The sequence below is a fragment of the Bactrocera tryoni genome, chromosome 5, assembly GCF_016617805.1.
Source record: "Bactrocera tryoni isolate S06 chromosome 5, CSIRO_BtryS06_freeze2, whole genome shotgun sequence".
NCBI classification, from domain to species: domain Eukaryota; kingdom Metazoa; phylum Arthropoda; class Insecta; order Diptera; family Tephritidae; genus Bactrocera; species Bactrocera tryoni.
The window spans coordinates 29,187,703-29,206,880 of NC_052503.1; the positions used below are offsets into that span (position 1 = coordinate 29,187,703).

General features: G+C 36.0%; 1 protein-coding gene across 3 annotated transcripts in view; it reads left to right on the plus strand.

Annotated features, from left to right (window-relative positions):
• The window catches only part of LOC120778977 (LHFPL tetraspan subfamily member 3 protein), a 30,890-nt gene extending 12,171 nt beyond the window's left edge, over positions 1–18,719 (plus strand). Inside the window, exons 1-6 of one of the 3 annotated variants that reach the window (XM_040111068.1) lie at positions 1,900–1,918; positions 9,732–9,932; positions 13,828–13,961; positions 14,223–14,349; positions 17,995–18,237; positions 18,317–18,719. In XM_040111068.1, the coding sequence (XP_039967002.1) occupies positions 9,791–9,932; positions 13,828–13,961; positions 14,223–14,349; positions 17,995–18,237; positions 18,317–18,510 (840 nt within the window). In that variant the 5' untranslated portion in view covers positions 1,900–1,918; positions 9,732–9,790 and the 3' untranslated portion in view covers positions 18,511–18,719. Of the gene's footprint in view, positions 1–1,899; positions 1,919–9,731; positions 9,933–13,827; positions 13,962–14,222; positions 14,350–17,994; positions 18,238–18,316 lie in introns of those variants that run through there. The other 2 variants (XM_040111067.1, XM_040111069.1) reach the window with 2 other exon arrangements.
• Positions 18,720–19,178: the final 459 nt, after the last annotated feature.

Sequence of the window (19,178 nt, forward strand, 5' to 3'; positions counted from 1 at the left end):
TGTGGCTTCGTCCAGTCTATAGTCTCCGCCAACAAACCAGCGATGATTGATGAACTGCGTACGAATATCGGACGTGAAATTGCAGTATCGGCCGATTTATACTTGAAACCCGTCGAAAATTGGGGTATTGTTGCTTCGGTAAACCTCTTGGTTTTATTATTTTTTTTAAATATTTTAAGAAATACATATATGTAATAACTCCATATTTGCTTAAGTTTCCATTCGATTCATGATCGAAACTTTCTTTTTTGCTTATTATTTGACATCGCGTATCAGGGAGCGTTGATTGAACCATCAGCAGCAGCCGCATAATTGTATAAATGTGTTGAAATGCGTCGAGACGCCTTTTTGTTGTGTTTACGCCATATGAGAAACTCACAGCAATTGTTTACATTACTCTTTGTGGAGTTATAAAAGCTTTACTGTAAAGCTTCCACAATTTAAACCATTGTAAAAGGAGTATAAGCTTTCTCAATTTCACTGAAATTAAATATTATGTATTATAATATTATAAACTCGATTTTATTGGTCGTGTGTAGATCCCACAATGGGTTGTGGGTTTAGCTTAGGCTCATGGCTTCGAGCAAAGTTAAAGCACAATTGCACCTAGTGAAATTGTTGGCTTCAGCTTTCTTTTGTTCAATAATTGTATTTCGAACCACACAAAATCTAATGGATCAGTTCTATAGATTCCATATGTTGGTGTCCATTCTTTTTGTTACAAAAACAAATGAGGTACAATATATTTTTAAAAAGATTCATATTGATTAAGACATTACCGCCGAGAATCCTTTCACATGGGTAAATTGTATCTTTCGGATATAGAAAAAATGTCAGAAGAAAGACACCACAGACTTTAGCATCCAAGGAATAAAAGATAAATAAATTTCTATATTATACTATCGAAAATTACAGTTTAGAGAATAGTGTTAAATCATATGAATTCACAGGTTTTTAAGAGAAATTACCATAAGAGCTTCCAACTATTAAATAAATTAAGCGCTTCAAGAACCAATTTCCTATTTTTAAAAAGCATTTTAAAAGCTTAAGAAAAGGTTTGCGTCACTACTAATTACATTAATAAAGCTATAATTTAATACGTGTGATTGAAGAGGTGAGACTTCTACGCAACTCACTTTTCTGCTACTATAATAAAGAGTATATGGCATAATTCTGATTTTAAGTGAAAGCATGGACTTTTAAAAATAGAAAAGTACTTCGATTTAAAAAAGCTCAACAGCATTTTTTTAACTCTTCTTAAAAAGTGAGCTTGTGAGCTTTTTTCTCTTCATTAAAACTCTTTTTAAAGAGAAAGCTTCTGAGCTTTTTTAAATCGAAGCATTTTGCTCTTCTTTAAAACTCTTCTTAAAAAGAAAGCTTGCGAGCTTTTTTGAAACGAAACATTTTTATCTTCATAAAACTCTTCTAAAAAAGAAAATTTGTGAGCTTTTTTGAATCGAAGCATTTTGATCTTCCTTTTTTTTTAAAGAAAGGTAGCAAACTTTTTTAAATTCAAGTATGTTTCCATTTTGCAACAGTGAAAGCTTTCACTTGAAACAGAAATATGTATAAACGCTTAGTACTCAAACTTTATTAGTTCCATTCAACGCGGTTTGACTGTAAAAAGTAAGTACAATGTATGTAAAGAAGAAAAATAATGAAAGTTGATTTTATAAAAGTATGACACAGCAATAAGTGTAAAAGCTCACAACCTCGCAATTGGAAGAGTCGCGGGGACAGTGGCAGCTGAAGTGGCCGCATCCGCTGCAAATAAGCGCTGCCACACATCTGACGCCTGTTTAATGGCCAACGATGGAAATAGAAATAAAAAAACATAATTTTCACTTAAAGTACATTTGCAGTTGAAAAGTCGCTGAGAGAAGCGAAGTGAAACACAAAAAAAAAACATAGAAAGGAAGTAAGTGCTTGTAGGTGAAAGAATAGTAAAGTATTTAAAGTGTTAAGCGAGTACGAAATTAGTTGAGAAGTGCACTTTTTAAGCCACAAAATATTGGTGAAAAGCATTCATGGGCGATGCACCAACAAAGTAGAAGGGTAAAAGCTTTCATATGCAAGTATGTTTACCTACAAATATGTATGTTTGTTTGTACACATATCTGTTGGTAGTTCAGTATGAGCGTACATATGTAAAAATTGGGTCAAGTGAGCTCCCTTTCCTTTTTTGTTGATGCAATTTCAGCTTTTACTCCGCCAATGCTAACAGCTCATATACAAATATTTATGTGTTTGTGCTTGTGGTTGTGTGCTAAATGCCAATATAAATAATGTGCATACATATGAAGATGCTTGCATGGTTTTATATATATAGACCTGTGTATGCGTACGTGAAAATAGTGAAAACAAAATGCAGCAAAATGCATTTTAGCATCGTTTGCAATAAGCAGCCTCATTTATTGCTTCGCTGTGATTTGTTTTCTTACTTAAATATTTATAAAAGAAAAACGTTGCTAAATGCCAATCAAATGCTGTATATATGTACATATACATGTATGTATATACATATAATGTGTTTTAAGAAATTGCCAAATTTTAAGATTTTACGTTTGTTTCTCAAAATTTTTATTTTTAACAGTTATATTCATATCTATGCTATAGTGCAAATGTAAATATTAAATTAAATATTTTTTATCAGAAAAAAAAATATTTCAAGCATATACTTATTTTTTGCAAAAACATGTTTTTAGAAAATGGGTTTGTTTTGTGTCAAAATTTTTTTTTGTTAAAAATTAAAAAAAAATATATAAATGGCAAGTAATATTCACATCCGATAATTACAAGCATAAATACAATTTTTGTTTTTAGTTAGAAAAAAATTATTTAAAAACAAATATTTTTCTCCTAAAATACAAGTAGTTTTGTTTTTTTTTTCAAAATAATATTTTTTTTTTGAATGTGAATTTTCATCTCAATATCTATAATATTTTTTTCCATTCTTATATCTAGAAGTTCAACTGTGTATGTATGTAGGTTACCATGAGAAACTCAATTAATAATATTCAAAAATAGATTAAAACTAAAATGCGGGTATTTTTGAAGCAATGTACTCGCTTATACAACAACAGCAGTAAGCCATAGTGATTGTCCAATCAGCCGCCATTCGAAGCCCATACACACCTTTTGTCATTATTATTATTTTTAACTCGACTGCATCACTATTTAGAAGAGTGGAAATGTCAAAAGTTTGCAAGACAAATGTAACAAAACAAATTCAATGATGTGGGAATATACACACATACAACTATATTGGTGCTTGCAGAAGCGTAGTTAAAGAGGTGTTTCGCATATATGCCTTTGAATATAATATATTGTAGTGACTTGAGTAATATTTGAATAAAAGCTATTATATAGATTACGAGTAACTCAAAGTAATTTTGGTGTCAAAGTAATATTTATGACATGATACTACATATATGCTAAGTATTATCTGATGAGTGAGCTCAGTCTAAGAAAACTCACAAGTACCTGAAATTTTTATAATAAAGACATGTTTTGTTATTATTAAAATATTTATTTTCACATGTACACGGAAGTTGCTCTAACTATCTCCATTATCACAGATGAGATGGCAGGGGCCACTTTTTACTTAGCAAGATTATAGTCCATTCTACCAAACTAAACCATTCTCTACAAAAAAATCTTTTTTTCCTGTGTTAATATTTTGGGTAAATATTCGTCCTTTATGTTGAGCATTTAAAGAGATACCTACACAGACCTAAGCTATTTCGAGGTTTTTTCGAATTTAAAGCTCTTTGAGTATTATTAGTGGCATTTAAAAATTTGAGACGTGGTAAGCCGAATATGCTTTCTTTTCAAATTTTATTCGGAGTTTGGTATGTTAAGACTTGTTTGCAATCATTCACTTGCGGTTATAGGTTTTGTGGAATAATTGTTTAGATTCAATCACCCGACAGAAGTTATTCTTTATATCAAATTAACTGAGTTTCTTGGTAATAGGTAAAATATATGTAAGAATAATGAGGCCGACTCTCCATACTTACAACAATAAATGCTTAAGTTCCAAATTTGGATTTTCATATGAAAAATAATTTTCTGTACTAAAATCCAAAGATGAAGCATAGTGAAGATTTTTTCTACATCAAATAGAAACATTTAGAGAGAAAGAATTGAAAAAAATTTTTTTTTTGCAACATCCTAATGTATAAATATGTATGTAAATATATGTAAAAACCTACTTCTTCAAGTATTGTAATAAAACTCTTTTATATCGACTTCAATATAGGTTCTTGAACTAATACAAGCATGCCAGCATTTAGTTAAAGTTTTCAGATATGAATCAGCTATATTGTCAAACATCCTCTGCTGGACTTCGGAAAAGGTTTAGGTCTTTTGGTATGAGGCCCCCCTTGATGCGATTCATACCCAAAATTTTAACCGAAATGTGTTGAGCACAAAATTTCAAAGGAACTCTCTGTTAAATTGGTTCTTTAATGGTAAAGAGACACTGAGAGACTTTTCGTGGCGAAACGAACAGCTGGCAAGCACACACTATTTGACAAATTGGGATCAAACTTTATACGAAACAAGAAAAAACGTTAACTTCGGCTGCACCGAAGCTAATATACCCTTCACAGGTGCATTTCTTTTAGTAACTATGTGTCCAGTTTATATGGAAGCTATGTGCTATAGTAATCCGATCTGAACAATTTTGTCGGAAATTATGTTATTACCTTAAGCAGTAATTCATGTCAAATTTCGTGAAGATATCACGTCAAATGCGAAAGTTTTCCATACAAGTCTTTGATTCCGATCGTTCGGTTTGTATGGCAACTATATGCTATAGTAAGCCGATCTGAACAATCTCTTCCGATATTACACTATTTCTATGACCAATAACTCACACCAAATTTCGTGAAGATATATCGTCGTATGAGGAAGTTTCCCATGCAAGCATTTGATTCCCATCATTCAGTTTGTATGGCAGCTATATGCTATAGTTGACCGATCTGAACAATTTCTTCGGAGATTACATTGTTGCTCTAGAAAATAACCTGTGCCAACTTTTGCGAAGATAGATTGTTAAATGTGAAAGTTTTCCATACAAGCTCTTGATTTCGATCGTTCAGTTTGTATGGCAGCTATATGTTATAGTGGTCTGATATCCTCAGTATTCAGACAGAGGGTATTTTTAAAGTGCCTTAAGACCCTGTTCAGGGTATTTAATATTCAGACAGAGGGTATTTTTAAAGTGCCTTAAGACAGTTGAAGTGCCGTATCGCAGTTCGTGTAAAGTAGTCATATTTGAAGATGGCAGCGTTTAACACGAAAGTCGATAGGTTCTGCGGCCTCACCATCGAAAACTCTTTCAGTGTGTAATGCTGTGACATTTGGTGTATTTATAGATATAATATGTAGATATATTTTCTGAAAATAGTTTGCAAACAATTTATTTATGTCCACATTGACTTAAAATTTTGTCATAATAATACTTAAAATTTCCCCCTCCAGATAAGTTGTTCCAATGCCGTCTATGCCTCGCAATGGTTTTTTAGCAACATGATTTCTCTTACTTGTATTATTGCTCCAGTTTCCATTGTTAATATTTTTCAATTTTTTTCGCCATTGGCTATATGTGAAACCAATATATTTGTTGTTGTATTGCCAGAGCACGCAAACGACCTTAACAATTAAATTGGCGTTCGTTAATGGGTTTATTTTCTCGATTTTATGCACTGCAGTAGTATTTTTCACTTTTATTGACTACGCAAGAGCAGTCGGTGCAGAAGTTTAATTTGCCACACCATGAACCCTGAGTGTCATGTGACTGTGTGTATGTGAGTTTGCATATGCACACATACACAAGAGACTGAAAGGCCGTGCTTATAAATATGTATATATGTATACCGATATAGATATATTTGTATATAACTGAGCGCGTAAATATGAGGTGTGCTAGATCTATTTAGCGCATAATTGTAATTGTTCGTGCATTTTCGGCTGACGCAAAGTAACATAATAAAAAAAATAAACAAATAAAAGCAAAATTGAAAAGCAGCAGCAAAATGCAGAAAGTAAAATAAAGCAAAATGTTGTGCGAATCACGTAGCATTTTTATCTGGTCGATTATGTGCAGGAGATATGTATGCGCGGCCAAAGAATGCTGTCTGGCATTTTTTTCTCATTTTCTCATTTACTCATTACCTTTTTTGAGTTGCGCTTGCAAAACTCGTTGAAAAAGCGAAAATCATTTTGGAACAGAAGTGAGAGTGTTTTCGTGTTGAACGCGTGTTTTCAATGTTTTTTTCGTGATTTTTGATTAATGGAAAGCGCTAAGTGATGCTGCATATGGGCTAACGGAAATATGTTTACGTACATCTTGCTTTAAATGTATGTGTCTGGCATTCACATGGTTTGCGCCTCATTTCAGTGGCTGTGTGGCAGCGGGTTCGTTGCTTAAGTCTTTCGTTTTTTTCGTACATCGCCCGTTTGGCTAAGCTTTGGATGGTCGCTATACTAGGTGGTGGTTATTAATTGCTAGAAATCAATTTTTAATCGATTAAGTGAAAAGCCGTGAGCATTTAAAGTTGAAAGTTTATTGTTTTTGCTAAATCACTAAATGAAAATGCGCGATTGAATTCGTGCAATTTTGAATGCTTACTGCTTGAGAAAGTGCTGACCTAATAAAGTTATTATTAAGTGTTAGTTAGCGTTTAGTATGTGTTTTTTGGTATATTAGAATTTTTGGCAATTTTCTCTCAGAATGAACGCTATTTTTTGCATACTTATTACAACAATATAATGATTAAAAACTAACTGTTATTCACATCTGTTACGTAATTTATCGTTTTAATTTTAGGATAATTAACACAATCTTTAAAAAGGGTGAGAAGACAGCTTGCAGAAATCAAAAACACAAATAAACAAGAGAAAACGTTAACTTCGGCTGCACCGAAGCTAATATACTCTTCACAGGTCCATTTCTTTTAGTAAATATGTGTTCAGTTTGTATGGAAGCTATACGTTATAGTAATCCGATCACAACAATTTTTTCGGAGAATATATTATTACCTTAACCAGTAACCCAATAAATTTTGTGAAGATACCACATCAAATGCAAAAGTTTTCCATACAAGCCCTTGACTCCGATCGTTCGGTTTGTATGGCAGCTATATGCTATAGTGAGCCGATCTGAACAATTTCTCCGGATATTACATTTTTGCCTTAGAAAATAATCTATAGGAAATTTCGTGAATATATCTTGTGAAATGCAAAAGTTTTCCATTCCAGCACTACATTCCCATCGTTCAGTTTGTATGGCAGCTATATGCTATAGTAAGCCGATCTGAACAATTTCTTCTATATTACATTATTATCTTAGAAAATTACCTCTGCCAACTTTTGTGAAGATACATTGTAAAATGTAAAAGTTTTCGATACAAGAACTTGATTCCGATGGTTCAGTTTATATGCCAGCTATATGTTATAGAGGTCCGAGCAGCTTCTTGAAGAGAAAATGACGTATGCAAAATTTCAAAGAGATATCTTAAAAACTGAGGGACTAGTTTGTATATATACAGACAGACGGACATGGCTAAATCGACTCAGCTCAACATACATTTATATATATACTTTATAGGGTCTCCGATGCTTCCTTCTGAGTGTTACAAACTTCGTGGCAAACTTAATATATCATGTTCAGGATATAAAAAATAAAAAAAAATAAAAAGGGCTTATAGTACGTTTAGGCGTCCTAAAACCGTTATTCAAATGGTAGAATAGGTACAAAAAGGTGGCACCGCCTACCTTTAGGATTTCCTTCAACCACGTCTATTTCCCATATGTCCTAATTTAAATTCCAACTGATCCCTTCACTTTTTCTTCTTCTTTATTGACGTAGACACCGCTTTTGAAGATTTCCAAGTGTAGCCAGGTTTTTTACTTTCTCTTTCCATTCAGACGATATGACCTAGCCAGCGTAGTCGCTGTCTTTTCATTCGCCGATCTATGTATCAATGACGTCGTATATCTCGTACAGCACATCGTTCCATCGACTGCGGGATCCGCCGTTGTCAATACCTTTCTCTCGAAAACTCGTAACACTGACTCATCATATGCTGTCATCGTCCATGCCTTTGCACCATATAGCAGGCCAGGGATGATGAGTGGCTTGTAGAGTTTATTTGTCTTTGTTCATCAAGAGAGAACTTTACTTCTCAATTGCCTACTCAGCACCTGTTGGCAAGAGTTATACTGCGTAGGATTTCGACGATGATGGTGTAAATGATGGTTCCGAGATAGAGTAATTATCTACGACTTCGAAGTTATGACTGTCAACAATGCTTGATGAATTTTCCTATGCTGGAATCTAATACTGTTGATAACTATATTTCGGGCCCCGGCGAAGTTGATCAGTCTCAACACATTTGGGAATGTTTCCTCGTGGAGGCTGGATTTACCGACTGTTGCGCCATAGATACCTTCTTTACCCACCTTGGCATTAATGTCGTCAAGCACGATTTCTCTCTCACCACGATTTCCACACCGAATTTGCGCTCCTTTATATTAGTAATGTTTCGCCTTTTTACTTTAGCTCGCCTTCAAACGGATGTTATTCGCCATATTTTAAATTTCGTCCGTTGGATTGATTTTATATGACATTTATCTCTTTAAAGTTAACTAGAGTGATTTTAATATAAAAATTTCTCGGATGTTTAGCATATTATAGTAATAAAACAAACTGAATCTATGACCTTTAGTCTATAAAATGTTAATCAAGTACAAAATTTGATGTTGATCTATTCATAATTTTGTCGAATAATAAATTCTTCGGAACATTTTTTATATAAAGTTTTGTCAACACCTGACAATATTAGCTTTTTCAGATTTCAGGATTAACAGAACGAGCATACCTGGGACGCATTTCACTTCTCTCTGCTGAAAGACAAAATTTAAATCTTTCATATTTACGACAGTTTTTGAGTGATTATTCTCCTGAAGTTTATTAATTTTTCTAACTTTAGGCTTGCAGATTATAAAACTGGCCTTGGACCATAGCCAGTCAACAATAAATCGACTCCAATGGGCCTGAAGGAATAATATTACTTTTCAAGAGCTTTACTGTCAACCAGAAAGGTCTTTATGGAACATCCTGAATTCCTACTTGACAAAAGCAATTCTTGTGTGCAGTATGAAATATTTTGACTCAACAATTGCCGTTATAAAAATTTCGATATTTTCTTTAAACAAAGAGGTTTTAATGACTAAAGCAAAGTTTCGAATCGCGAACGCTTATATAAAGTAGAAGTATAAACACCTATACAGCCATTAAAAAAGACACTTAACGAATTTCTAAAGTTTTTAAGGCAAATCTGTGATTAATTAGTTGCAAGTTGGCATCAAAGAATGTCAGCCGCTAGACAAAAAAATAGAAAAAATAATTTATTTTTCAAGTAAATCGCCATCAGCAAGCAACTCTGGTAGCGTTTAAGGTCATTCAACTGACTCATAGCCGTAAAATACCATTTGCTCCACACCAAATAATAAGCGGCTTAAAATATCAACTACAAGCTTTCAGCAGGCCTTACTTAGTGTTTGTTATGTCGCTGGACTTTTTAATGATGTGCCATTTTTAATTAAAACCACAATTGTCTTTTTTATTGTGTGCAAAAAGTTGTTATATTTATAAATTATTTGTAATAAAACCGAAAAATAGTAGCAAATATTTACTCACTTCCAACTTCTATGCTTTTCAGTCAAATACACAGTGAAGTCGTGAGCGCGGAGCAACACTTGTGTGTGAGTGTGTGGAAAAATGGGCACAAAGATCGAGTACGTGGACACGACGCATCTCTATGCCACCAAATACATACGCAACTCAAAGGCCATAGCTGTACTCTGGGCGATATTCACAATATGCTACGCTATTATCGGTATTGTTGCCTTTGTGACGCCAGGTTAGTATGTCAGTCGATCCTAAGTATATACAGTAGATGTGCAAGTGTGTAGGAATGTATGTGTCGCGAACTGTTTGCTGGCCAACTTTGATTGATTTTGGTATTTTACACTTGTCGGCGTATCTAAGATTTTTTGAGTTTATGATACCTAGTCTTGAATATTGTAGATAGATATAAAGGGTGATCCAAAAACACAGAGACTTCAAGTTTAATGGACAATGTTTACTATCATTCGAAAGAACATTCTTTGGCATTTAATTTTTGTATTTATTTTAAGAACTTTGACGGGTCGGTTTATATGATGTAGTTATCGGACTCGAACAATTTCTACAGAAATTGCACCATTGTCTTAGACAAGAATGCATGCCAATTTTTTTTATGATAACTAGTCAAATGAGAAAAGTTTTTATGTAGGCTCTTCTTTCCGTAGTGTGGTATTGACAGCTATGCTAACGGGCGATACTTTTATACTTCGCAAACAAAGTTGCTAAGGAGAGTATTATAGTTTTGTTCACATAACGGCTGATTGTAAGTCCTAAAACTAAAAGAGTCAGATATAGGGTTATATATACCAAAGTGATCAGAGTGACGAGTAGAGTCGAAATCCGGATGTCTGTCTGTCCGTGCCATCCGTCCGTCCGTTCAAGCTGTAACTTGAGTAAAAATTGAGTTATCATGATTGAACTTGGTGCACGTATTTCTTGGCTCCATAAGAAAGTTAAGTTCGAAGATGGGCAAACTCGGCCCACTGCCACGCCCACAAAATGGCGAAAACCGAAAACCTATAAAGTGTCATAACTAAGCCACAAATAAAGATATTAAAGTGAAATTTGGCACAAAGGATCGCATTAGGGAGGGGCATATTTGGACGTAATTTTTTTGGAAGAGTGGGCGTGGCCCCGCCTCCTACTAAGTTTTTTGTATATATCTGGGAAACTACTCTAGCTATGTCAACCAAACTCTACACAGTCGTTTTCTTCAGGCATTTCCATATACAGTTCAAAAATGGAAGAAATCGGATAATAACCACGCCCACCTCCCATACAAAGGTTATGTTCAAAATCACTAAAAGTGCGTTAACCGACAAACAAAAAACATCAGGAACACTAAATTTTACGGAAGAAATGGCAGAAGGAAGCTGCATCCAAGCTTTTTTTAAAAATTGAAAATGGGAGTGGCGTCGCCCACTTATGGACCAAAAACCATATCTCAGGAACTACTAGACCGATTTCAATGAAATTCGGTATATATATTTTCTTGACACCCTGATGACATGTACGAAATATAGGTGAAATCGGTTCACAACCACGCCTTCTTCCAATATAACGCTATTTTGAATTCCATCTGATGCCTTCTCTGTATAATATATATGTACATTAGGAAATGAAATTACAATTCAATACTCAAAGTACACAAATTGATCTACTCTAATTAATTTTACAGCAAAATAGAAAAATATGTAAATTATTATCCCTTTACTATGCGAGAGTATAAAATGTTCGGGGACACCCGAACTTAGCCCTTCCTTACTGGTTTCAATAGCCTTTGTCGATAGATGACGCGTTAGTCATCTGGTTTCTCATGATTTTTATATTATTTTTGTTCAGACTCGGACTGGGGTATGGAACGACTTAGCGCATTTTACGTCGAGATCTTAAATTCAAAGCGTACAAAATACAGCTTCTGCAAGAACTAAAGCCGCTCGATCTTCCCAAGCGACATCGCTATGGGACTTGAAAAGTTCCAAGAAGATCCCACGTTTTCGAGCCAAATTTTTCTCCTCGCTATGGCCCATTTCTAGCTCAATGGATATATAAATATCAAAAATGCCGCATTTGGGACAAAGACCAACCTGAAGAGATTCAAGAGCTGCCAGTTCATCAAGAAAAAATACCGTTTTGGTGTTGTTTGTGGGCCGATGGAATCAGCGGCTCATATTTCTTCAAAAATGATGCCGGTGAATACGTAACCGTCAATAGCGACCATTATCGCGCCAGTCTAATCGACTATTTGATCAGTGTATTGATTTCCTTGACACATATGATGAGTAAAAATTTAGTTTTTTGTAAAAAGTAAGTGTTTTTCATCAAAATGATGAAAACCTTGCAGTCTCTTCGCAAATAAAAAATTTACCATACAACAACTTGATCTTCATCGGTCAGTTTGTATGGCAGCTACATATATGCTGTAATGTCCCGATATAGGCGGTTCTGACAAATGAGCAGCTTCTTGTAGAGAAAAAAAACGTGTGAAAAGTTTCACCCGGTAGATCGATGCGCCTAAATCTAGTCAGTCCGTCACGCTGAACGTTTATATTAAAGGCCCTTCGAAGTTTATTTCTGGGTGTTACAACCATATACTGGAAAGTTCGGAAATATTTCGATTTAATGAAAAAGGCAGTTTGGAACGTTATTTTGGACACAAGCCATATAGCATTAATAAATATAAAATGTTTGGTCCTTTAGCAACGCTTCATGAGACGAACTTTTCACTATTCCTAAAATAAAGAGTTAATGGCCATATACATATATGCTGAACTTTGTGGCGTCCACCACTTAAACTTTCTAAAATTCTAGTTAATTCTAGTTATTTCTAGTTATTTTCAATAATACTCATCTAACTGACAAAGAAGCATAATAATTTTGAAAAATTTACATGCATTATTTTTTCAATCAGCCCTTTACAGAGCTCTCAACAACTTTTTCATTTCTAGTCAAATGGTTGTGCAAGCATTTTTAGCTGAATGACTTCACCCTTTCAACATTTGTCGCTATTATGAAATATCCAGTGAAGCCACGACCTCTGCTCTATTTTACACACAATTTCTTTCTCTGTTAGTATCATATTCGTATGTCATATCTGACTTACCCAGCATAGTCACTGGGTTTCTACTCATTGAACGATGTCGATGTCTTCCAAATTCTTCTCATAGCAACGTTTTTGATTTTTATCATTGCTAAAGTATGAATTACTATGCATTTTCCTCAGAATCTGTTTTCGAAAATCCGCAAGTGACGTAACATCAATTGTTATGAACTTTCTCGCGTTTGGATCATACTTTCAAAGTCATCTGAAGAGTGGATTTTCTATTGTCACCATCAGAACTTAATCATTACTAATAAATTTAGAGGAAACAGAGCTATTAGAACTTGTTTAGGGCAATAACATCGATACGATAAAAATGGTTTCTTACCGATGTATTTCTAATAGGCTGTAATCCTTTAGTCTCACCACATTCTTCTTACCTTAGCAAGTAATATATGTATGTACTTTTCGCTTCTAGTATTGAAGTGCTCCTCTATTAACTACTTCCCTCATCTTCTCATATATATATATAGCTTTTACTATATAAGATATATTGGTATTTGGATTTTGACGCGTTCTAGGTAAAGCAGGTGAGAGTTAATAGCAAATCAAGAAAAAATTGTTAATACCGTTCACAGCTGCATTTCCTATAGCAAAAAATTATGTAAAATAAAGATATTGACCAGTGCCATTTAGCAGTTATACGCTATAGTGTTCCGAACTGAACAGTTTATTCCGAGATAGTAGCGTTGCTTTGGAAAATAATCTATGCAAATTTCGGGAACATAATTTCTCAAATAAAAAGTTTTCCATACAAGGACTAGATTTTTAACGATCAGTTTGTATAGCAGCTCTATCCTATAGTGGTCCGGTATTGGCGGTTCCGGTAAATATGCATCTTCTTGGAGAAAAAAGGAGTTGCATATCGCTTTATCTCAGCTTCAATCAACATTATTTGCACTAAAATATATATATGTGCCATAGTCTTAAATAATTAAGCTTTCATTACTCTCTTCATTAATATAAAATATTTCATAATATACCTTCTTGTATCTAAAACTCTATTTACTTTCTATGAATTTCTTTACAGAATGGGTCGGTGATCCGGACAATGAAAGTGCGGGGCGCTTGGGTTTGTGGCAGATGTGCCAGCGCGATGAGATATTCGACAATTGCAAGCGACGTTGGGAGACCATACTCACAGTGCCGACATTCTCGTTTCAAGTGCGTAACGCAGACACATTCGTGCCTAGCACCAATGACTTTTGTTTTGTCTACTTATGTATATGAGTATTTACCTTTGCAATTTGCTGCTGAGATATTTTATTTATTTATTTCTCTTTCATTCTTTATTTGTTTAATTAACCATTGTTTGCGTTCACCAACTGCAACAACAAACCACCGACCACAATGTCATCATCAACAATATCAACAACATCATCTTTGTCATCATTATGTTGCGCATACACACACAAATATAAACAGTTGGCAACATTCTTTATGGTTGCGGCGGTGGCATTGGCCTTGCTGACAATCTGCTTTTTGGTATTCTTGATCTTCATGAAGTCAACGAGAGTATTTCACATATGCGGCTGGATGCAAATCATATCAGGTTAGTAAATACAATATATACATATATGTATGTATGTGTATATTCATATATGTATGTATGTATGTAATGAGTTTAATTAAATATTTGCGCACCTGCATATGCTGGCATTATTTGTACAATTACAAGTGTACATACATATATATATACATATATATATATATATATTTAGTAACATACAAGTAGAACAAAATTTTGTTGATCGAAAATCGTGTGCAGAGAAATGAGCTTGGAAACAAGCACGAAACGCTGTCTCAGCAAAGACATTTTTTTTGTTTATTTTCTGATAAATGCAACGGCGGCATTTCGTAATAAAATATTTATTTTAAAAATATGCTGATAAGTAATTTGAATTTTTGGTCAATATGTTAATAACATTTAACTTGAAATATTGGTCTATTACTCCACTCGTATTCATGTGGGTTTTTTGTGGTGGTGGTTGTCTTTCTCTTCCTCTGCTTCCCCCGGCCGAATACTCTCCTAGCTGGAGTGTTTTCATCTGTTCGGACGACTTGACCTAGTCAGTGTAGCCGCTGTCTCTTAATGATGAGATATGTAAATGTAGTCGTATATCTCATACAGTGCATCGTTCCATCGACTGCGGTATTCGCCATTGCCGATGCGTAAAGGACAATAATTCTTCCACAGAACTTTCGCAGAACCTTTCTCTCGAAAACTCTTTACGTCGACTTATCAGATTTTGTCATCGCCCATTCCTGTTCACCATATAGCAGTACGGAGATGATGATTGACTTGTCGAATTTGGTCTTTGTTCATCGAGAGACGACTTTACTTCTCAATTGCCTACTCAGTCTTGCCTACTCAGTCCTAAGTAGCACCTGTTGGCAAGTGTAAATTTGCGTTGGTTTTTGAAGCTGGCGTTAGTTTACACAGCCGAATAAGATTTGTGGGGATACCAAATTCAGACATAGCGGCATAAAGTCAGCTCCTTTTCGTGCTGTCAAAAGCAGCTTTAAAATCCATGAAGAGGTGAGGCGTGTCGACTCTCTTTTTACGGACCTTTTCTAAGATTAGGCACATGGTGAATATCTAGTCAGTTGTTGATTTTTTAGGTCTCAAACCACACTGATGAGGTACAGTCAGTTTGTTGATTGTGGGCTTTAATCTTTCACACAATACGCTCGATAAAAGCTTATACGCGATGTTTAGGAGCCTTGTCCTACGGTAGTTGGCGCCGATTGTGGGTCTTCCTTTTTGTGGATTGGGCAGAATACACTTAAATTCCAATCGTCGGACATGCTTTCGTTCTACAAAGAAGTTGATGCATGCTCCTTATCAGTTCTTCGCCGAAGTATTTGAATAGCTCGGCCGGCAATTCGCCACCCCTGCCGCTTTGTTGTTCTTCAGACGGGTAATTGCTATTCGAACTTTTCATGGTCGGGCAATGGAACTTTTGAAGTTCCAATCGTTATCAATTGGGGAATCGGGTTCACCATTTCTTTGTGTTATACTTTCACTGCCATTCAGCAGGTTGGAAAAGTATTCCCTTCATAATTTCGGTAGGCTCTGGGCATCAGTCACTAGATCACCTCTGCGGGTTCTACAAGAGTAACATAAACATATACAATCGTATTATTGATAGTAGTGTCCATCCGAAGCTATAAAATTTTCCATGTTTTTGGCAATTTGCCTCGCTTTGCGGTAAGAACGAATCAAGCCAATTTTTCTTACCCTGCTTTGAACCGTACTCCAGTAAGAGGCAAAATTTCTCAGCGACGGTGTTCCAAATAATTTTTAACCTTCCTCTTCTTCTTTATTGGCTTAGACACCGCTTACGCGATTATAGCCGAGTTAACAACAGCGCGCCAGTCGTTTCTTCTTTTCGCTACGTGGCGCCAATTGGATATTCCAAGTGAAGCCAGGTCCTTCTCCACCTGGTCCTTCCAACGGAGTGGAGGTCTTTCTTTTCCTTTGCTTCCCCCGGCGGGTACTGCGTCGAATACTTTCAGAGCTGGAGTGTTTTCGTCCATTCGGACAACAGCGTTGGCATGGTGGTGAAATTATTGACTTGTCTTTAGTCGCGATTTTCGGCACTCACTCGCTTCAATATGATGAGTTGTTTTTGGTAGCGTTCCACATTAATGGCTTAACCTGTTTTTAGAAGCACATAATACTGCATGCACCCTTGATATGGCTGATTGGTTCGCTTCTCATTATCTAAAGATGCATGTTCTTCTGAAGATCTTTCTCCTCTTTGGGGCACGATAAGCAATGTTCATCGTAAGGAATCTCCTTGATCACCCAAGATGGTAAGATTGCTAAATGCAGTCCATTGTGAAGTCAGACAAGATCACCTGCAGTTGGATTTTAGCTCCCGACAAAACGCCTTGAACCTATCATTAATATGCTAAGATATATTATTTCAATTTACGCTATTTCCTCTAGATGTCTAAAAGTGTGAGATCCAATGTACATATATTCGCCTTGATCTGGTACAAGCGGGACATTCGAGACGCAAGTGTTGTAAAGACTCTATTTCATCCTCTTCCAAGCAACTTATGCAATTAGCCTCCGGTAAAATTGAACATTTTGACTCATGGGTCCGACCGGCCTGTATACAGTGAGAACTCCTGTAACTGTATAAAGGTGGTCTTCGCTGAGGGCAAGAAGCTCACAAGATCTCTTATGTTTTACCCTGGTCCAGAATGACCTTCCGATTGCACAGTTGTTAGGTTCGAACCTGCGCTCCTGTAACTATTTAAAGGTGACCTTTGCTGAGGGCGAGGAGCTCATAAGACCTCTTATGTTTTACGCTTGGAGAGAAGGACCTTGAGATTGCACAGTTGTTAGTATCTCACCAGCGCTTGCCGAGCTTGCCAGAAACTCAACCATCCAGAAGTGAACCTTAAGAAAACTGCGGATTTCCTACCTGTTCTCGTTCTGCAACTAGTGAGGCTGAATATCTGACATAACGAGCTCATCAGCCTTGAAGTTTGCTGACAAGCAAACCGGTGCATTAAGTTACTTGTTACCAGCGATAAGGAGTTAAGACATGCATTCACTAGCCTCGAGGGTACGGCAAGCGAGCTCAAAACAAATATAGCCGCCCTAATATCTGAGTGGATAGTCCCCACTCTGAGAGAGGAAGCACTGAGGAGCAGTACATCTACTGCTACTTTAATGGCCCCGCTTGGAAGACACTGCAATCATAGTCTTAAAATGCCTGCGCTTGACGTGTATTTCCTGCAGTGTATCATACGGTGGGGACCCCAGATGCTTACTGCGTAGTCTTGCCAATGCGGGACAAGTGCACAAGAGATGCTTCATCGTGTCCCTAGTGCACTGCTTTGGACATTTTCCGTAGTATTCTCGTTCTGTCAGCTCTATCCTATTAAGACTACTTTTTTTTGGTCCAAAATCCAGGTTCATTTCGATTATGTTTGCTCGATTCTAGTGCGATTACCTTCCTCTTTCACAGAATACCATAAGAATATGCAGTAGTAGTAGTAGTAGCAGAAGCTTAATTAGAAACTTTGATTAACAAATTTGCTCTCTAGAACTATAAGACGTAATAAAACAAGGAGGTGGTATAAACAATTAGAACAAAGATGTATAACCCATAAAAAATTATGAATTCTATTATTTATGTAAAAATATCTGAACTTTTCTTTTCACATTTATTTTTAGCGATTTGTATGATTGTTGCCTGCGCCGCCTTCCCCTTCGGCTGGAACTCTGATGATTTTCGAAAAATCTGCGGTCCCGATGCGAATCGCTTTGAGCTTGGTCTATGCGGCATCCGTTGGGCCTATCCGCTTGCCATAATTGGATGTGTCGATGGCGTGGTCTTGGCCACGCTCGCCTTCATACTTGCCACGCGTCATGTGCGCCTACAACCCGATCCACTCTATCAGAGTTCACTCTACAAAGGTGAGTTGCAATCAATTAAGAAAACAGGAAAAACACTCACACTTCAAATACATACCATAATTCCCTCCCTTTATGCCAGGTGAGATTAACAACGCTTACATTACAGACGCTGTCAGCCTGGCCGGCTCACGGAAATCGCTGAATCTACAGCCAATTCTGCTGGTGGCGCCACCACACAATATGCCCACAAATGGCGACGACACGATATCGCAATTCTCCTCGCGCACACCCAACCATCGATATCGACCCGACTATCCGATGCATCAGTTTTGAGTGACTTTGTCGAACCGGCGTTTCCGAATTGTGATCCTTTTGTGTGTTTCATATTTTAATTTTTCGTTTTGTGCTTATTTTGAATTGATTTTCTTCTGTTGTTTTCTGTTAACATCCTCAATGCAGGTTTTATGGACTGAGAAAAAAAGTAAAATCAAAACCTTGTAATAAAAGTTATGCCACTCTCTTGGTGGCTATCTGTACATATACATATATACGGTAAATAGAAATGTAATTTTATTGTATGTATTTTAAAAAATGTAAAATGTACAATAGAAAATAAGTTTACTACTAAATAAATTATTGTCATTATCTGAGCGAAAGGCGATTTCTTCTAAACTAGCAATTTGGAAAGATGTTTCGGTTCTATGGTTTGTCTATAAGGCAGTTCTTTGTGAAGCCAGTGAACTCTTATTGTTGGTTCTTATGTATCGACAAAGCTTCCTCAACCCAGATATGTATCTGCTTAGACGTTTTATTTTTACTCCTATTGGTTCACCTGGATGACCGAAGGTCTAAAACCTAAGGCTTTAAAGCAGAAGCAGAATAAATGTGCAATAAAAAGCCCATATTTGCCCCAAAGACCTTGATGGATTTTTTATAGCTGAAACATTGTACTTGTAGCCCACGAAAAAACGCTAAGGGTCTCAAATCTCTCGAAGGGCCAG